Source organism: Parasteatoda tepidariorum, chromosome 3 (assembly GCF_043381705.1).
Source record: "Parasteatoda tepidariorum isolate YZ-2023 chromosome 3, CAS_Ptep_4.0, whole genome shotgun sequence".
Classification (NCBI taxonomy): domain Eukaryota; kingdom Metazoa; phylum Arthropoda; class Arachnida; order Araneae; family Theridiidae; genus Parasteatoda; species Parasteatoda tepidariorum.
In genome coordinates, this window is record NC_092206.1 from 45,846,185 (window position 1) to 45,861,957 (window position 15,773).

Below are 15,773 nucleotides of genomic sequence, written 5' to 3' on the forward strand. Positions count from 1 at the left end.
GAGTAATAACTATATAGTATAAGCAACCTTTTGTTCCTGTTTTTATTTCACTTTTCAAATACATTAAATTTGATAAAGTGATAACATTTTTCCGATAAACACATAACATAATTTACTGCGTTACTGGTATTAAAGGGTAAACTATTTTAAATTATAGAGTTTAATAAAATAAAGAAATAATTTAGTAAAAATGTTGCTTGTATTAGTTTTTATTCAGATAATTTACTTGTTTAACTATTCTTTTCCAACTAAGCACTGCGAAAATGAGATTGAAACAGAAAAATTAATTTTGCTGAAAGGTAAAAAAATCAGTAAGTCTAAAGTTAACTCGGTAAGTTATCAGAAATAATTTTAATCTCAGATATTGAAGCAACACATGTAATTTTTCTCACAGAACTAGCAGGTGATTCATAGTTTTCAAATGTATATTAATTTTATGCATCTTCTGCTTCGTTCTTTTTTGTTCAACAGAACTTCAACGATTAACACAATGAAGGGTTTAGCTTTAGCTTTGTGCTTAGCACTTTTTTCTCAAGGTAAGCTGCTATCCTGATAATATTGATCGATAATATTTATCAAAATTATTTTATTAAGTTTATATCTTCGTGGAAATTTTACAAAAATCCTTTTGTGCATATTTCTCTATAAATATATATCCTTTATTGTTAGTGGCTGCATATGCTATTTCAAAAAATAGTATAGTAGGACCATGAGTCCCCCGCCTAAAAGAAAAGAAATTAACCCTATAAACTTTGTTTCAATGGATATTCGCAAATTAGGTGACAATTTTTAATTTTCGAATGTTTGCCTCAAATATGCTAATTAATAGTCTTCACCTCATCATTAAATAATAGTTAGCACATAATTGATGCAAATTATTGTTTGATTTACGAAATCTGACAAAAGGATATTTTTGAATTTTGAGCTGTGCAAAATGTTAAATAATTATTCATGCATTTCTAAACTGGAGAATAGAATTACGTTATTTAAAAGAAAATTAAAAAATTGATCAAAATTGGTTGAATCGGTGTAGAAAAAAAAACTTTAAAACTCGTCTTTTTTCTTCTTCTTTTTTTTGTTTTTGTAATTTACAAAATATTTGACTGACTTCTTTCAAATTTTGTATTCGGTAATTTAAACTAATTTAGTCTAAAATGATGTAAATATTTGCGTGTTTTACAATTTATAAGTTTTCTGCACTTATTATATAAAATAATAATGAAATAACAAATATAATTTTATTAAAAATTATTTTTCACATGAAATCGTCTGTGCTAAAACAAGTTTAATAAGTGCGTACAGAAAGTTATCAGTTCATTTCAAGTATTCCTGAGATATTGCGAAATACGCTAAAAGAGGAAATAACAAGAGTCCAATACTATCGATCACCCTCCTGACAAAAATTTTTTGACACTATAGTGATCCTATTTTCCAAAGTGGATTCCCCATATTTTGGAAGTCGAATAAATATCAAATCAGTCAGAAAAAATGTATGTTCTTTTAGAAAATTGCAAGTTTTTGTGCCTGATTGTTCTAAATTTATTTAATAGTTAGTACTATTTATTTTGCACTTAATACGTGAAAATGAGATCATTTGAACAAAAATTATGTTGTCGTGTTGTTACTTATGCTACTTTCCAATCAGCAAGCCTGCTTAAAATCAAGCGAATATTTAAGGCAGCGGCTTGCACTTATGGCCAAAAATACGTCTTTAGCCACACACGGACACGTTACAGCACGTTTTACAGGGAGGATCCAATCATACTCCATTCATTCACAGATTGTAATTTTGACCTGAACCATAAAGAGAACGATCAATCATCTCCAACTAAGTAACTCCAGAGGTATGGATATGTTAAGGGAACTTCGACGTACTTTAATACACGGGGATTCTTCAGCCGGCGGGATTCCAACTTCCATTCTCACGAACATCAGACCAACGTCCTACCAAACACACTGTTCCTACCTAAAAAAGTCATTGAGTGTGGTATCTTTATTTATTTATTTATTTCCACTGTCATGAATAATATGTAGACAACAATCTCTTATTTAAAAAAATATATTGTAGCACTAATATGTTTTGCTCTTCTTTTTTTCCCCCTGTCAGTGGTTGTATGCGAAGAATGTGAATATACAATGGAGAAAATGTGTTCTCTTCTAGCTCCTACCGCAACTTACAACGTGGTGAGTTAATTTGCAATAAAAATTTCAAGTACACAAAACTACTCTCCCATATGAAAATGTTTTTAATTATTTTATACCAGCTGAAGGCTTGTTCTTTGTATAGGGTAAAGACAAGAATGAATAATCTGTTTCTATACATAACTATATATTACTGTAAATAAACAGAACTGCATTACAAAGTGAGGCCCAATTCTGAAAAACGTGTACCAACAGAATAAATTAACACTTAAATGAAATTATTATTTTTTATTTATTATTAGTTTTTACCCTTTTTGGTGACTTTACGCTATTTGGTTAAGCAAAACACATTTGCAGTTGTTCATCCCGTCAAAATAAAGATTAGTTGTAATTACTATTATTTGGCAGGATGCTCTTCCTCGAGGCGAATTTATGATGGTCAAAATTGACCACATAATCAAGCAATTTACACCTGTATTTATTGTTTTCGACTGCACAGTAACTGCACAGTATTGGTACAGTTATAATACGTTCCAAATACAATAATGTAATAATTTATACAAATATTATATTTGATATTGATTAAAACTGAACCAATTACCAAGGTTTATACATCATAGGGGTCAATAGCATTCTGTATTAATTTTTTTCATCACGTATTTTGTTTTTTGTTTTAATTAGTACCTATTACAAAAACTAATTAAGCATCATTGGTGTCAAAAAAATAGTATGACGATTTTTTTTTCTAAACGAATTAGTACCCTTTCTTCATAAATTTTGTTTTTTAGGACGTAGATTAGATGGTTTTTATAATATTTACCATTAAAATTTTACACTTTTTCTTTATAAATTCACATAAATTTAATTTTACTGGTAAATGTGGTTTTTAGATTCAAAATTATAAATGCTATAATTTTTAAAACATTTATAAATATGCAGGTGAGAATACGATTACCAGCCGAAATTTTCTTAAATAGAATCTGTATCACTGTAAACAAATAGTTCCATGACCAGTAACCACTGTAAACAAACCATGACCACTGTAAACAAATAGTTCCATAAACTAAATTTCTTTTACTTATCACAGTCTTATTAATTTAATTAGTAAGTATACTAGAAAATGTTGATTCGCAGCGATTCACACGCCTCTTCATTTTTTCCCCCTATTTCTTTTTTCTCCATTTCTGAGCGAGAAATAATTACCTATACCTTGCTGAAGGATGTTTTTTGTTTCTCATATGTTGAATATTTAATATCGGAATGTTTTACTTTTGGAACTTCAACAATTAACACTTTTTCTTTCATTACTATATTTCGGAGAAAATGTTTACGATCTTAATGTTTACGATTTATCATGATATACGATCTTAATTTCTCATAAGCAGATTTTTCTTTAAGTAGGCGTAAAATAAATTCCATCTTCTGTTTGAAACTTTTAGCTTCTACATACATACATATTCCTCTTCATTCCGAATTGGAGCATAGGGCTTTTATCATCTCATTCTATTAGTGTTCATATAATTTGACTCTTTGCACGTCTTTCCTATTGTTTTCAATTCGTTTACAATAGTCCTGCGCCAAGTATTTTTAAGTCTTCCTCTTTTTATATTTCCCTGAGAGTTCGAATCAAAAACTTCTTTTACTTTAAATTTTTTCAGGTTTACGCAGAATATGACCAATCCATTTCCATTTACGTTTTTTTTTAATTTCCAGATCAATTTGGTTTCTGTTTTGCTTTTCTAAAGATTTCTGCATTACAAATTTTATGGAATCACTTGATACGTAAGATTCTTCGTAAACAGTTGTTAATAATAAATACTTGAAGTTTTATCAAGTTATTTTAACTGTAGTGTCATGTTTCAGATTTATATAGTAGGACAGACTTAACATTCGAATTGAAAATTCAAATTTTTGTTGAATTTATGTTTTTGTTTTTCCAGAATTTATTGCGAATAGCGTAACTGCTTCGGGCTTTGTTTAATCCATTTAGGATATCTTCATCAGTTCCCTGTTGTTAACCGTACTTCCAAGATACGTAAAACTGCTTACCTCCTCCAGTTCATTATTTTCTAAAAAATATGTCATTTAATTGTTTATGATTAAATGCTGATTTTATTTTGGTGGATACTAAGTCCCATTGTCTTTGCCTCTATGTTTAAAATATTTGAATATTGATCAGTAAACATAAGTTGTCTGGAAAATCACGATCTGAAAGATATTCAGCAGTGTTCCATCTTATACCGCTTTTATTCTCTGATACTTTCTTCATAATACAGTCAATAGCAATTTAAAAGATTGTTGGAGAAAGTATACAACCCTGTCAACACCGGAATCAACCTTGAAGGATTCTGATTGGCCATTCTTCACTCTTCATAATTTTATTAAATCTCAGTTAAAACTTTGATTGAAGTTTTCGAACTTTCCTTGAAAATTTCACCAGTAGGTTATCACTGCCAGCAACTTTCCCACGTTTAAGCAATTTTATTGCTTTTTGCACTTCAAGCTGTGTTATTGGACCTATGTCTAATTGTTTAGGCGTTTCTTCTGAAATAACTTCCAAAACAGCAGAATTTGGTTTATTTATGGTTTCCTTAAAAGGATCAAGCCACATTTTGGTCTGATTTTCTTTTGATGTAAGTTTTAAACCTTGTTTGTTCTTAAGTGGCCCTTCAATTGTTCGTCTCTTTCCATTAATTTTGTAAGTAATGTCATAAAACCTTTTTGAGTCATTGTTTCTAACTGCTTCTTTAGCTGATGTGGCCAGATCTTCGTAATATTTCCTTTTATCTTGTCTTGCACTAATCCTACAATTTTTATTTCCCCCCTTCTAATCCTTCCAATGTTCTGGTTTAGTTATAGCTTGTTACTTTCTGATTACTTTTTTGTCTAATTCAACGTCTTTCACAAACTAACTTCTTCGTCATTTCAGATATCTACTCCTCATCCTCAAATGTCTTCTTTTCAAGCATCTGTTCAGCACTTTCTGCGTAGATCTTTTTTGTTTCTTCATTTATTTCCATTTTGAAGTGATTTAAAGCCTGAAAACGATTTTCCAAACTCAGCTTAAATTTTAGGCAACCTATCTTGGTCTTTTAATATCTTGGTCTTTTAATATCTGGACATTAAATCTTGTTCGATGGCATTCTTTCTTCATGTTACTCAACTTAATTATTACTTTACCACTGACCAATAAACGGTCAGAATTTACGTCTGTTCCTCTCATTTTTTTTGGTCGTATACCTGTTTAAGGCGGTGGGATTGTTCCTGTTTTTCAGTGGCGCTATCTATGGCCTGGAATTCGACTTCTGCCACGCCATTCACACAACCACAACCCGTTTATAGGGTGGGTCACATTCACACACAAAGGAGAAAGGACATAGGACACACAGAGAGTGAAAGAAACATCCATGTCTTGCCCGGAATTCGAACCCAGGAGTTTAGTTTCCGATGCAAGGACAGTTCCCTGCCCCCTACACAGACCGGTCGACTGCTCCTCTCATCGCACGAACATATTGTACAACAGAGATCTTTTCCATTCTTTTATCAATAGGGATGCGGTCAATTTGATTTTTTTCTCTTTTCATCGGGAGATATTCAAATAGCTTTATGGATATTTTTGTGTTGAATAATTGATTGTTCCTCCAATACATAAATTGTTAGTGATACAAAAAACGATAAAAAGCTTCATATTTTCTTTCCTCCTTTCAAGTCTACGTCCCATTGTACATTCAACTCTGTAGTTCTCTGATCCAACTTTAGCATTCAGGTTACCAATGACCATCAATATGTCTTTTGGGTTAATACAATCTTTAGTATCCTGTATATCATTATAGAATGTTTAACTCTCTTCGTCATTTACTTTAGTTTCTAATATAATAATTTTCTAACATATTAATTTTCGAACATATTATTTTTCGAATGTATTAATTTTCTAATATAATAATTTTCTAATATAATTCTAATATAATTTTGCTATAATTCTAATATAATTTCTAATATAATTTTCTAATATAATAATAAATTCTAGTACAATATTTTTATAGTCAACCATCGATATGAGATATGGCATGTCACTGAGTGCTCGATTTCCGTATTGCTTCCCTTTTTTTTAAAGGAAAAAAAAAAGGACAAAATACAGTTTTAAAACATGAGGATTGATAATGGATTATATATAATTAAAACAAAAAATGTTCCTTTTCTTCTGAAATATCGAACTAATGTATTTTTAATAGTCGTAGAGAGTATTTTTTTTAATCAAAAAGTAAAAGATATATTTTTTTTGTTATACCCAAATATAATAAAAAAAAATTACTATGGTTTAGATTATTACTTATTTTTGTTATCTTCGCAGATGTTCACTACTAGTTTGGCAATGAATATTTATTAAAGAATGAGGTGTCAAAATATCTGATAAATGTTTTCATTTATCTCAAGAGAAATCAGATTTAAAAATACTAACAATAGAGAGTTATTTTATTTGTGCTAAAACTAGCACCATTCGTATTTGAATATTTTTTGGTATAAATTAACTCCTGTCACACGAAAGGTTGATTAATGATGATGATAAGAACGATGATGGATTTTGCATAAGAGATTAATAATTTATCATTGAACAGTTTTCCTAATTTTGGGAAAAGAGTTTTGTATGGTAACTATTTTGATAAAATTTTTTATTTTTGTATGGATTTAAATGATTTTATGCATGCCTGAACTCTAAATAAACGCTTTTGAGAATAATAATTTTCGTAAAATTACAAAAAAGAGCTCTAAAAGTTTTAACCGTCTATATTTGAAGATAATATGAAGAACTTGGGCATAATGATAAGCTACACATTTCAAACTGTTCAGGAGTGCATTTTGGAAAAAACTTCTATCGTGCTGCCATCTAGTGGAAATTCTGGTAACTTGCAAAATACTTATCAAGTAACAATACTAAGAAACATTTCGATATAAAACTGCCACATTTCACATCTGAACTAAGTGTGGTTTATCACTATATTGCCTCAAACTGCAAATGCAAATTCTGTTATGCAAATTCTGTTTCTAAATGTTTCTTTTTCTAAAAAAAAAGTCGGTTTAAGAACTATCTAGAGAAATTAAGAAACTAAATATAACTTTTTCTCATTTTATGAAAAGTTTATATAACTGTTACAGTGATAGCATGTGAACGCAGCAGTTACAGTTTAAATGAAAAAAAAAAGTTGAAATTAAGGACACTCAAGAAACTAAAACTGAATCTTTGTACATTGGGGAATACAACTCCAAAATTACAATTCTTAATGCAATGCTTTCTAATTTCTATTTAAATATTTCTGATTTTTTTTTTTTTTTTTTTTTTTTTTTTTTTTTTTTTTTTTNTTTTTTTTTTTGTAATTTGTAAATAAAAATTTATAAGAGTTTAATTTTTTGAGCTAAAATAATATCTTTCAAATTATTTTCAGTTAAAAAAATTGATGTGGGAACGCCAAAAACACTCCTTAAATCATTTGGGTCACTTTTAAATATAATACCGTGCCAATTTGAAGCAACTTTCGCAAGGCGTCGGTCTGAAGATGTTTTAAATACATGTTTGATTCAATCTTCATAAATTATCAAATTAACTAATTTTATCATGTAAATTAGCTTTAAACTAAGTGAGTTGACTAGTGGTGGCTCAGGGAATAGAGCGTTCGTCTTCCAATAAGGTGCCCAGGGTTTTAATCCCAGCGATGACTGGCCGTTATGAATTCTTTACTCAGCTCGCCACGATGACAGTGCTGACGTAAAATATTCTCAGTGGTAGACGGATCATGGGTTAGAGTCCCTTTGCATAACCGTGAGAGGTTTTCGTGTTTTGTTTTCTCCATCAAGCGGAAATGCTGCTTAGTTCAATTAAAAAGCCCTCCACGAAGGCGAATTTCACCCTATACTTGATCCAGGAGTTTCCCTGTCTTCTGAGTTGGGTTCAAAATTTCAAGGCTACGGTGTTGAACATTGGTAGTCGTAAACTCAAACACTGAGTCGTTTATTCAACGACTATTGTAAAATAAAATAAAACCAAGTGAGTAATTAAACGGAAACATAAAAAGGTGATTCATCAAAAACCAAACAACATTATGTCTTAACAAAATATCACTCAATTGGCTTGACATAGAAAGTTAATATTTCAAAACTTAGTAAGGAACCAAAAACCATATAATCGTGCAATTTTTCATTAACCTCAATAAAGGGTTAAACATTACCAAGTAAACTTGCCTCATCCTTAGTAAAGTGTCAAATTAAACCGTGAAATTGTTCTGAAAAGTGTTTATCTTAACCAAGTTACTCTGCGAATTTCCTGCAACCTAAAGAAAGTGTCAGAATGAACTATATTATTGTCCGTATTGCCAATTTTTGCATTGAATTACACTGCAACGTTTCTTCTTTTAAGTAGAAATTTGGTGCATATAATGCAATTATTAAGGTTGAAACATTTCTTCTCAAAATATCTAATTAGAGAAGTAAATTATAATAGAATTATGTACAATGTAAAATTTTTTCTCTCTCTCAGGGCATTGTTAACTCGAACCGCGTGTTCTTGGTATAAAGAAGCTAACATTTTAAATAGCTTAAAGGCAGTTTAGAATAGTTATTACGCATAGTTAATTTCAAACGAAACAATAATCTTTTATTTTAGAGGACATATTATTGTAAAAATGTAGCTCATAATTGAAATAATCAAATAAAGAAATTAGCTTTAAATTCCATACTCTAAAAGTTGTTTTTAATTATTAAAATACAAAATTTCAATTCTCCGAACACGAATTTTTTACAAATGGTGAATTGATATTTATTTATTAACTAGCTAAATAACTGTTATTTATACTGGGTAAAATAACGCTAAATATTAACTATTACAAGTTTTATTTTCTAAGAAAAAGAGATGTTCTAAAAAGACAACATTGTAGTAATATAACGTAAGAGATAAGCATTATTTTTAATTCGCATCGCTCAGGGCGAGATAATATATTTTTTGCTAACATGAAAAAAAAAAAACTCAGCGTAAATATTATAAATAATACTTTTAATAAATCTTAGCTTTGTTATTATTTTTTTTAAACTTTTTAATATAATCAGAACTAAAAAATCAATGGATTATTTATTAATTAACAAAATTACCTGTTTTCAAATTTGAAAAATAATTTCTACGCTCTTTTTTTCAGAGAGGCTGCTGGTATACTTGTAGAATTAAGGCCGAATTTGAAGTTTTCTCTGGAACATTTTTAGATTCACAGCCTTGTAAATCAATCGTTGGTAATAATGATGGAGTAAGTATATATTAAGAAAAATTAACGAACATAATGTGTTCCCTAAGTACCGCCCTTAACATGCATATTCTCAGAATCCTTTGAGATCATGGCTAAAAGTTTGGTTTGTCAGTGAACGAAAATAAATATTTAAGGCTCAAAACAGCTAAAATCGATCCTTTGACTAATCAAAGTGAATTTTTGCCCACGCTGGATAAAATGCTTAAAAACCAGTTTATTTGTCTGAGACTGAGGGCCAATTTTAGATTCATTATTAATAAAATTATCTTTTGTATACTTGTTATTCTCCCTTTGCTCTTAATAACTTCAGTATTTGGTAAGAGATTGGAAACATTTTAATTTTCTTAAAATTTATGTGCTGATTTGAGACTTCTATTAATGTTCAGGAAAGAGGGGAAATAACATCTTAAATAACTTTTGTTTAGATGATATTTTCCCTCGATCATATTATTTTAATGGACAAAGATTCGACTTTTTAAAACTAAGAGCTGATTTCAGTGAATAAAAAGGGGGAATTCAAATATACTAACTAAATAGTGCTGGTTATTAATTAGGTTATTGATTCAAACATAAAATTATGCTTTATTTCATGCCTTTTTTTTTAATTCCTTTTTTTTTCGAACACCAACTTGTAAGTGATACCCGTGATCTAGAAAACATGTTCTCAATAATTTAGTTCGAAGAATAGTTGCAAGTTTAAGTTCAATTTTCTCGAAAATTTAAGTGAATCGGAGACTTTTTGCACACATTTATATAAAATTCTTTTATCCAAATATAATTCTATATAAAGAATAATTTTAGCACTTATTTTTTTTTTAATATTATTTTAAGTACGGAATATGAATATTATATTATTTCGAAATTTTGGTCGGAATTGGCCGAAATATTTTTACGAAATAAAATTTAAAAAAAAAATGGTTTTTGAAATTATCTTATTTTATTATTTTATTTTTGTTTTCATTTTTTAAAAAATAGTATCGATATAAGAGCCACGGTGGCTCAGTCGTTCGACTCCTAATGAGTTGACTCTTGGTTCGAATCCCAGTGGTGGCTGGTTGATGCGACCGGTTGGTTCGCCAAGTGGTCACTGGCTTGCACCGATCACTATGCTGAAGTTAAAACGTAGAAGGATCATGGGTTAGAATCCCATTATCATCGGGCTAACCGTGAGCGGAAATCGTTGTTTTCCTCTCTATGTAGCGCAAATGTGGATTAGTTCCATCAAAAATTCTTTAACGAAGGTTAGTTTGTTCCAATTCTTGATCCACGAATTCTCTTTTTCCTCTAGGTTGGGTTCGAAAATAGAAAGCTACAAAGTTGAACATTGATAGTCATAAACTCAGTTTCGATTTGGCTGTTGAAGGCCAATTATAAAATAAAATATAAAACATTTATATTAATGGTGGTAATTGCAAACCCTTCTTTAGCGTCTAGTAAAAGAATAGTTAATAATTGGATACAGTAATTTCAATTTTATTCTGCTTGTTGATGACGTAAAATATTCTCAGTGGTAGACGGATCTTGGGTTAGANTAAATACCAAGAAGCATTATTTAATTATTAAAAAAGTTAGACTTTTACAAGTAGTCTAATATTAGAAATAAATATTATCTTTTAATTCTAAACAAACTTCACAATTTAATAGTGTGACTCTGAGATTTTATACTTTTTGCTTTTTATAGAACATTTGCATAGTCAATTGGATGCAATAATATCAATTCTATTTCGACTTGTTGATTTATATAATGTATCTTTAAATTCCAAAAATATTATTTGATAATTTAAAAAGTTAGACTATCACAAGTAGTCTAATATTATAAATAAATATCATCGTTTAATTCTAACCAAGCTATACAATTCGATAGTGTTATTTTTGTTGTTGCATTTCAGATAGCATTTGTCTAGGAATGTTTATCTGTACTTATGTTATTTTTTCTCAAAAAGGAAAAATATTGAAAACTGCTGAGTGGAAAGGATTTTAAACATAAAGTAACAGTTTTGAATATTAAATAAATAATTTGAAGACAAAAAATGCCGAAAAATAACGATAGCAATTTAAATCGTAATTTTAACTACTTTGCATTCTGAAATTAACAAAAAAGTTCAACTTTCATCACAAAAATATATATTAAGCAATGTTTCATTTATTTAAAATATTTTGGCACTAATTTTTAATCACTGAATATTTTCTATTTTATAACTGAGAAAACATTTCAGTAAATTCATTTCTATTTTTGGTGCATTTTTATAAAAATTAATGACCCGGAGAAAGCTTTTTAAATATCACTTAGAATTTCAAATTGTATGTTAGATAAAAGCTTTTATGCAAATTTTATGCAAATTAGTTAAACTTTCGTCGTTTCGTGTTCTGTTTTTTCTTTTATTTTTTTGTATCATTAGAGTCAATCTTTAGAATAACCATGTCAAAAAATGTGCATCAAAAGTTTAATGTCTGAAAATAAATTATTCAAAAATGTTTTGGGCAATGAATATCGCAAACTGTTTGCTGATAACTAACTGCATTGCCGATAGTTCTGAGGTGATATTTGTGAGCTATTTCTTTAAATCTAATTTAATAAATGTGTTGTTTCTAAGAATAATGCAAAAGAAGCTTTGTGTTTAGGAATTTTATATGAAACAAAAAATTTGGTGAATTACTGGATCAGCTTACAACTGTTATTGGAACGATTTTATTTTTTCTCTCAACAACGGAGTTAGCATTTTACAGCTTTGGTTAGAGCTTAGATGAAATGTATTACCACACGCTGAAAAAATTTCTAAAAAATTATTGTACTGTATGGCAATGACATTTGTGGTCAAAAAAATTCCCATAGTTATGGTTAATAAATCCAAAATATACAATATTTCGTTTTATATTATAACCGTCATTGAGCAGCCAACCCAATTTTTGAGTTTACGACTATTCAACGCCGTAGCCTTGTAATTTTGAATCTAATCCAGAAGACAAAGGAACTCCTGGATCAAATATTGGGAAAAATTTGCCTCCGAGGAGGACTTTTTGATGGAACTAACCCGCATTTGCGTTACATGGAGAGGAAAACCAGGAAAATCTCCCATGGTTAGCCTGACGGCAAGTGGACTCCAGTCCATGATCCGTCGACCACTGATGAGATTTTACGTCATCACTGTGGTCGGTGCAAGCCAAATGCGGAATTCGTATAGACCAGCCATCGCTGCGATTCGAACCCGGTGCATCTCATTGGAAGGCGAACGCTCTATCACCTGCGCCACCATGGTTCAAAGTAATTAAATAATTCATTTGGTAATCTTTCCGTTCAAACAGTAACAGTCTACCGGAAATTCTGGTTTTTAAAATTATATTCCTTATCACCGCAAATTTTGTAAAAAATACAAAAGTAAATTTAACCGAATAAATGGTTTTTATGTCAAACTCTAAGTTATCATGACAAAATTAAAAAAAATATTACCACATTTATCAAATTTTAGCTTATATTATTAAACGTTTTTTTACTGTTAATTTTACTAAAATCATTACCAAAGTTCTTTTGAAAACGTTATCAAGTTTCTTGGTGTTAAGCCAGAACACTATAAATTTCACTATATTCTAGTAGCTTTGACCATACTTTTTTCTCAGTGGCCAACCAACATATTCTCCAAATCTTTTCCAGTATAGTCTTTACAAAACTTGTCTTGTTTTAGACAGTAAAATATTTACTTTATATGAGGTCGTCAAAAATTAATTGGATTAGTTTTCTAGCAAAAAAAAAAATTAGTGTATAAGCTTGTTTTAGGTAAAAATGGCAAAAAATAGAAAAAAAAATGCATTATATATAATTTAATAAAATATTTATTCGTTATAAGGAAACTGAAATGCTAAGTACTACAATATAATGAGTATTTTAACTTCTCTCAGAAATATAATAATTAAAAACACCGCTTACACAAAATTACAATCTCACACTATAAATAATTCCGGATTAAATTATGATACCAAGTATTGGCACTAAGGATCCGATATCCGTGAAATCCATTCTTCGGTAAAATCCATTCTTACCGTAAAATATTATACTCTAATTTTTAGAACAATATTTATTTAATAAGAGTGATTTTATGGTAATTATTATTGTAAAATAACGATTTATTAGATTTCTTTCCGTGACTTCTTCTGGTAAAAATGGATTTTAGGGTAAAAATTAATTTTATTGTGAATAACAGACATTATCTCTCTTTTAAAGAGTAATCATTCTAATAAATTTAAAATAAACTCAACATCATTTAAAAATTATAGATACCTGATTCCTTTTGGTAGTTTTGAATAATTAAAACATGATATGTTAATTTTTTTTGGAATAGCAATTATGTAAGTTTGTATAATTAATTTTTGATTGTAAAAGTGAAATTCACGATACATTGCATATTAAATTACAGATAGAAGATATTAATTTTGACAAAATGAAACATTTTTCCGAAACTTCTAAAACATGGATAAATAAGTTAGGAATAATTGGGTTATTACGATGCGTCTATTATAATGAGACGGATAACAAGAAAGCGAAGTTATTTTGTTATTGAATTTTGTGGTTATTTTGTGGTAAACAAGAAGTAACTTATGCTTATATTATGTATTTAATACTTTTCTTATAGGGTCACTTTAAGTCTTTCATATTCAATACTAAAAATTAAATTAGAGAATTTTTGTTAATTATTTGTTTAAACATGTACAGAATTATATTATTTAAACAGTTTTCTTGCATGAATAAATCAAAACAAGGTAAATAAAGCGCAAATAAAAGAACTGAAATAGACATATTGTAGATTTGGTTCTACATTGAGAAAAAAAGTATAGTCAAAACTACCAGGATATGATAAATTTTACCGTGTTTCTGGCTCTATGGGAATGCCCAAAAGCTCAATAATACTAACTGAAGTGCTTTGGTTTGAATGATTTTACCGAAATCATTCGAATTTGGTAAAATTAACAACGAAATACGTTTTTATAATAAGTGATAAAGTTGGTAAATGGGAGATAGTTCGTTAATTTTATCATGATACCCTAGAGCAAGACATAAAAATTATTTGGTTAAATTTACTTTCCAACTTCGTATTTTTTACTAAATGCGTGGCTATAAGAACTATAACTTTGAAGAATAGGATTTCTGGTAAACCGTTAACATATGAACCAGAAAATTAGCAAATGAATGGTTTATGTACCATATCTTTTGGTTTTCTTAACCAGAATTTCGGTTAATTTTTTTAGGAATGCCATTACCAAACAGTCGGTAATTTTACCAGAATTTTTTTTCTCCTTAAATGATGTTTCACCCAAAAGGACAGTAGGAAAGTAACGAGACAAATACGTTTCAGTAAGAAAAATACATCGAATAGAGCTTTTGTTTATGGAACCGAAACTATAGTATGTCAATTTCTGTACCGTTATTCGTGCTTTGTTCACGGTGGTTTGTTTTATTCATACGTGGCATGAAACATCTACACACCATCCTCGTTTGAATTTTTTTTCTACATCGGCTTAAATTAAATGCTAGTAGTCCTATTTTTTTTAAGCTGCATTTTTTACGACAATTTCTTTATAAAATAATTTTTAAAAAATTTAATTTATTTTAGGTTTGTTTCCATGGAGCCTGTTATCCTAATAATGAGTAATGCTTATTGAAACGCACTAGAAGGAAGAAGAAGAAGTTAAATGAATGCTGTTGATGAACTTAAATTACAGAAAATAAATAATTTTAAAATAATCATTGACTCTTTTTTTTGTGTGTGGTTAATCATTTCACACTTTCATTTTCACAAGAACTATTCAATCGACATCGCTCAAATTATGTATTTTGTCATGCAAAATTATATTCTTTAAAATTATTCCTTACCTTACCTTTTTGTGACCATTATTAAATAAAATAAAAATTATATATATATACTAAAACTTATTTTTTACATGGCTGAGCAAATATTAGGAGAAACAAATTTCATAATTGCGTACACAAAGTTTTCAATTCGCTTAAAAAGTTCTCGAGCTCTAGCAAAAATTAATATTATGGGGTCCACACTTTGGATCGCTCTCCTGACTATTCCCGTGGTAACATATATGCGAACATAAACTAAGGGACCATATTTCTCAAATTGCGGCTACCCCTTGCATTTTGGAGGTTAGAAATCCGAATCCTTTGAAAAAGGCATGTTTAGTCAGAGAAATTACGTTTTTGTGTCTGATTTCGTAACTTGAAATATCGCCTGCATAATCAACTAGAATATTTGAGGTCACTCCCTAACTATTAAGATTGAGTCCTAAAATGAAAAGAGCCTATCATTAGATCAAAAGTTAGTCAGGGCAGGTAGTCCGTTTTTCTAT

General features: G+C 29.2%; 1 protein-coding gene across 1 annotated transcript; it reads left to right on the forward strand.

Annotated features, from left to right (window-relative positions):
* Positions 1-371: 371 nt before the first annotated feature.
* On the forward strand, positions 372-15,162 carry LOC107456221 (uncharacterized). Its single transcript, XM_016074024.3, has 4 exons — positions 372-536; positions 2,108-2,184; positions 9,324-9,428; positions 15,032-15,162. Exons 1-4 carry the CDS (start codon positions 422-424, stop codon positions 15,068-15,070), a joined length of 336 nt encoding a protein of 111 aa, XP_015929510.1. The 5' UTR covers positions 372-421; the 3' UTR covers positions 15,071-15,162.
* Positions 15,163-15,773: the final 611 nt, after the last annotated feature.

Coding starts and splice junctions, on each gene's coding strand:
- LOC107456221 (XM_016074024.3), top strand. CDS start 422: ATGTATATTAATTTTATGCATCTTCTGCTTCGTTCTTTTTTGTTCAAC. Junction 537..2,107: donor CTTAGCACTTTTTTCTCAAG/GTAAGCTGCTAT, acceptor TCCCCCTGTCAG/TGGTTGTATGCGAAGAATGT. Junction 9,429..15,031: donor TCGTTGGTAATAATGATGGA/GTAAGTATATAT, acceptor AATTTATTTTAG/GTTTGTTTCCATGGAGCCTG.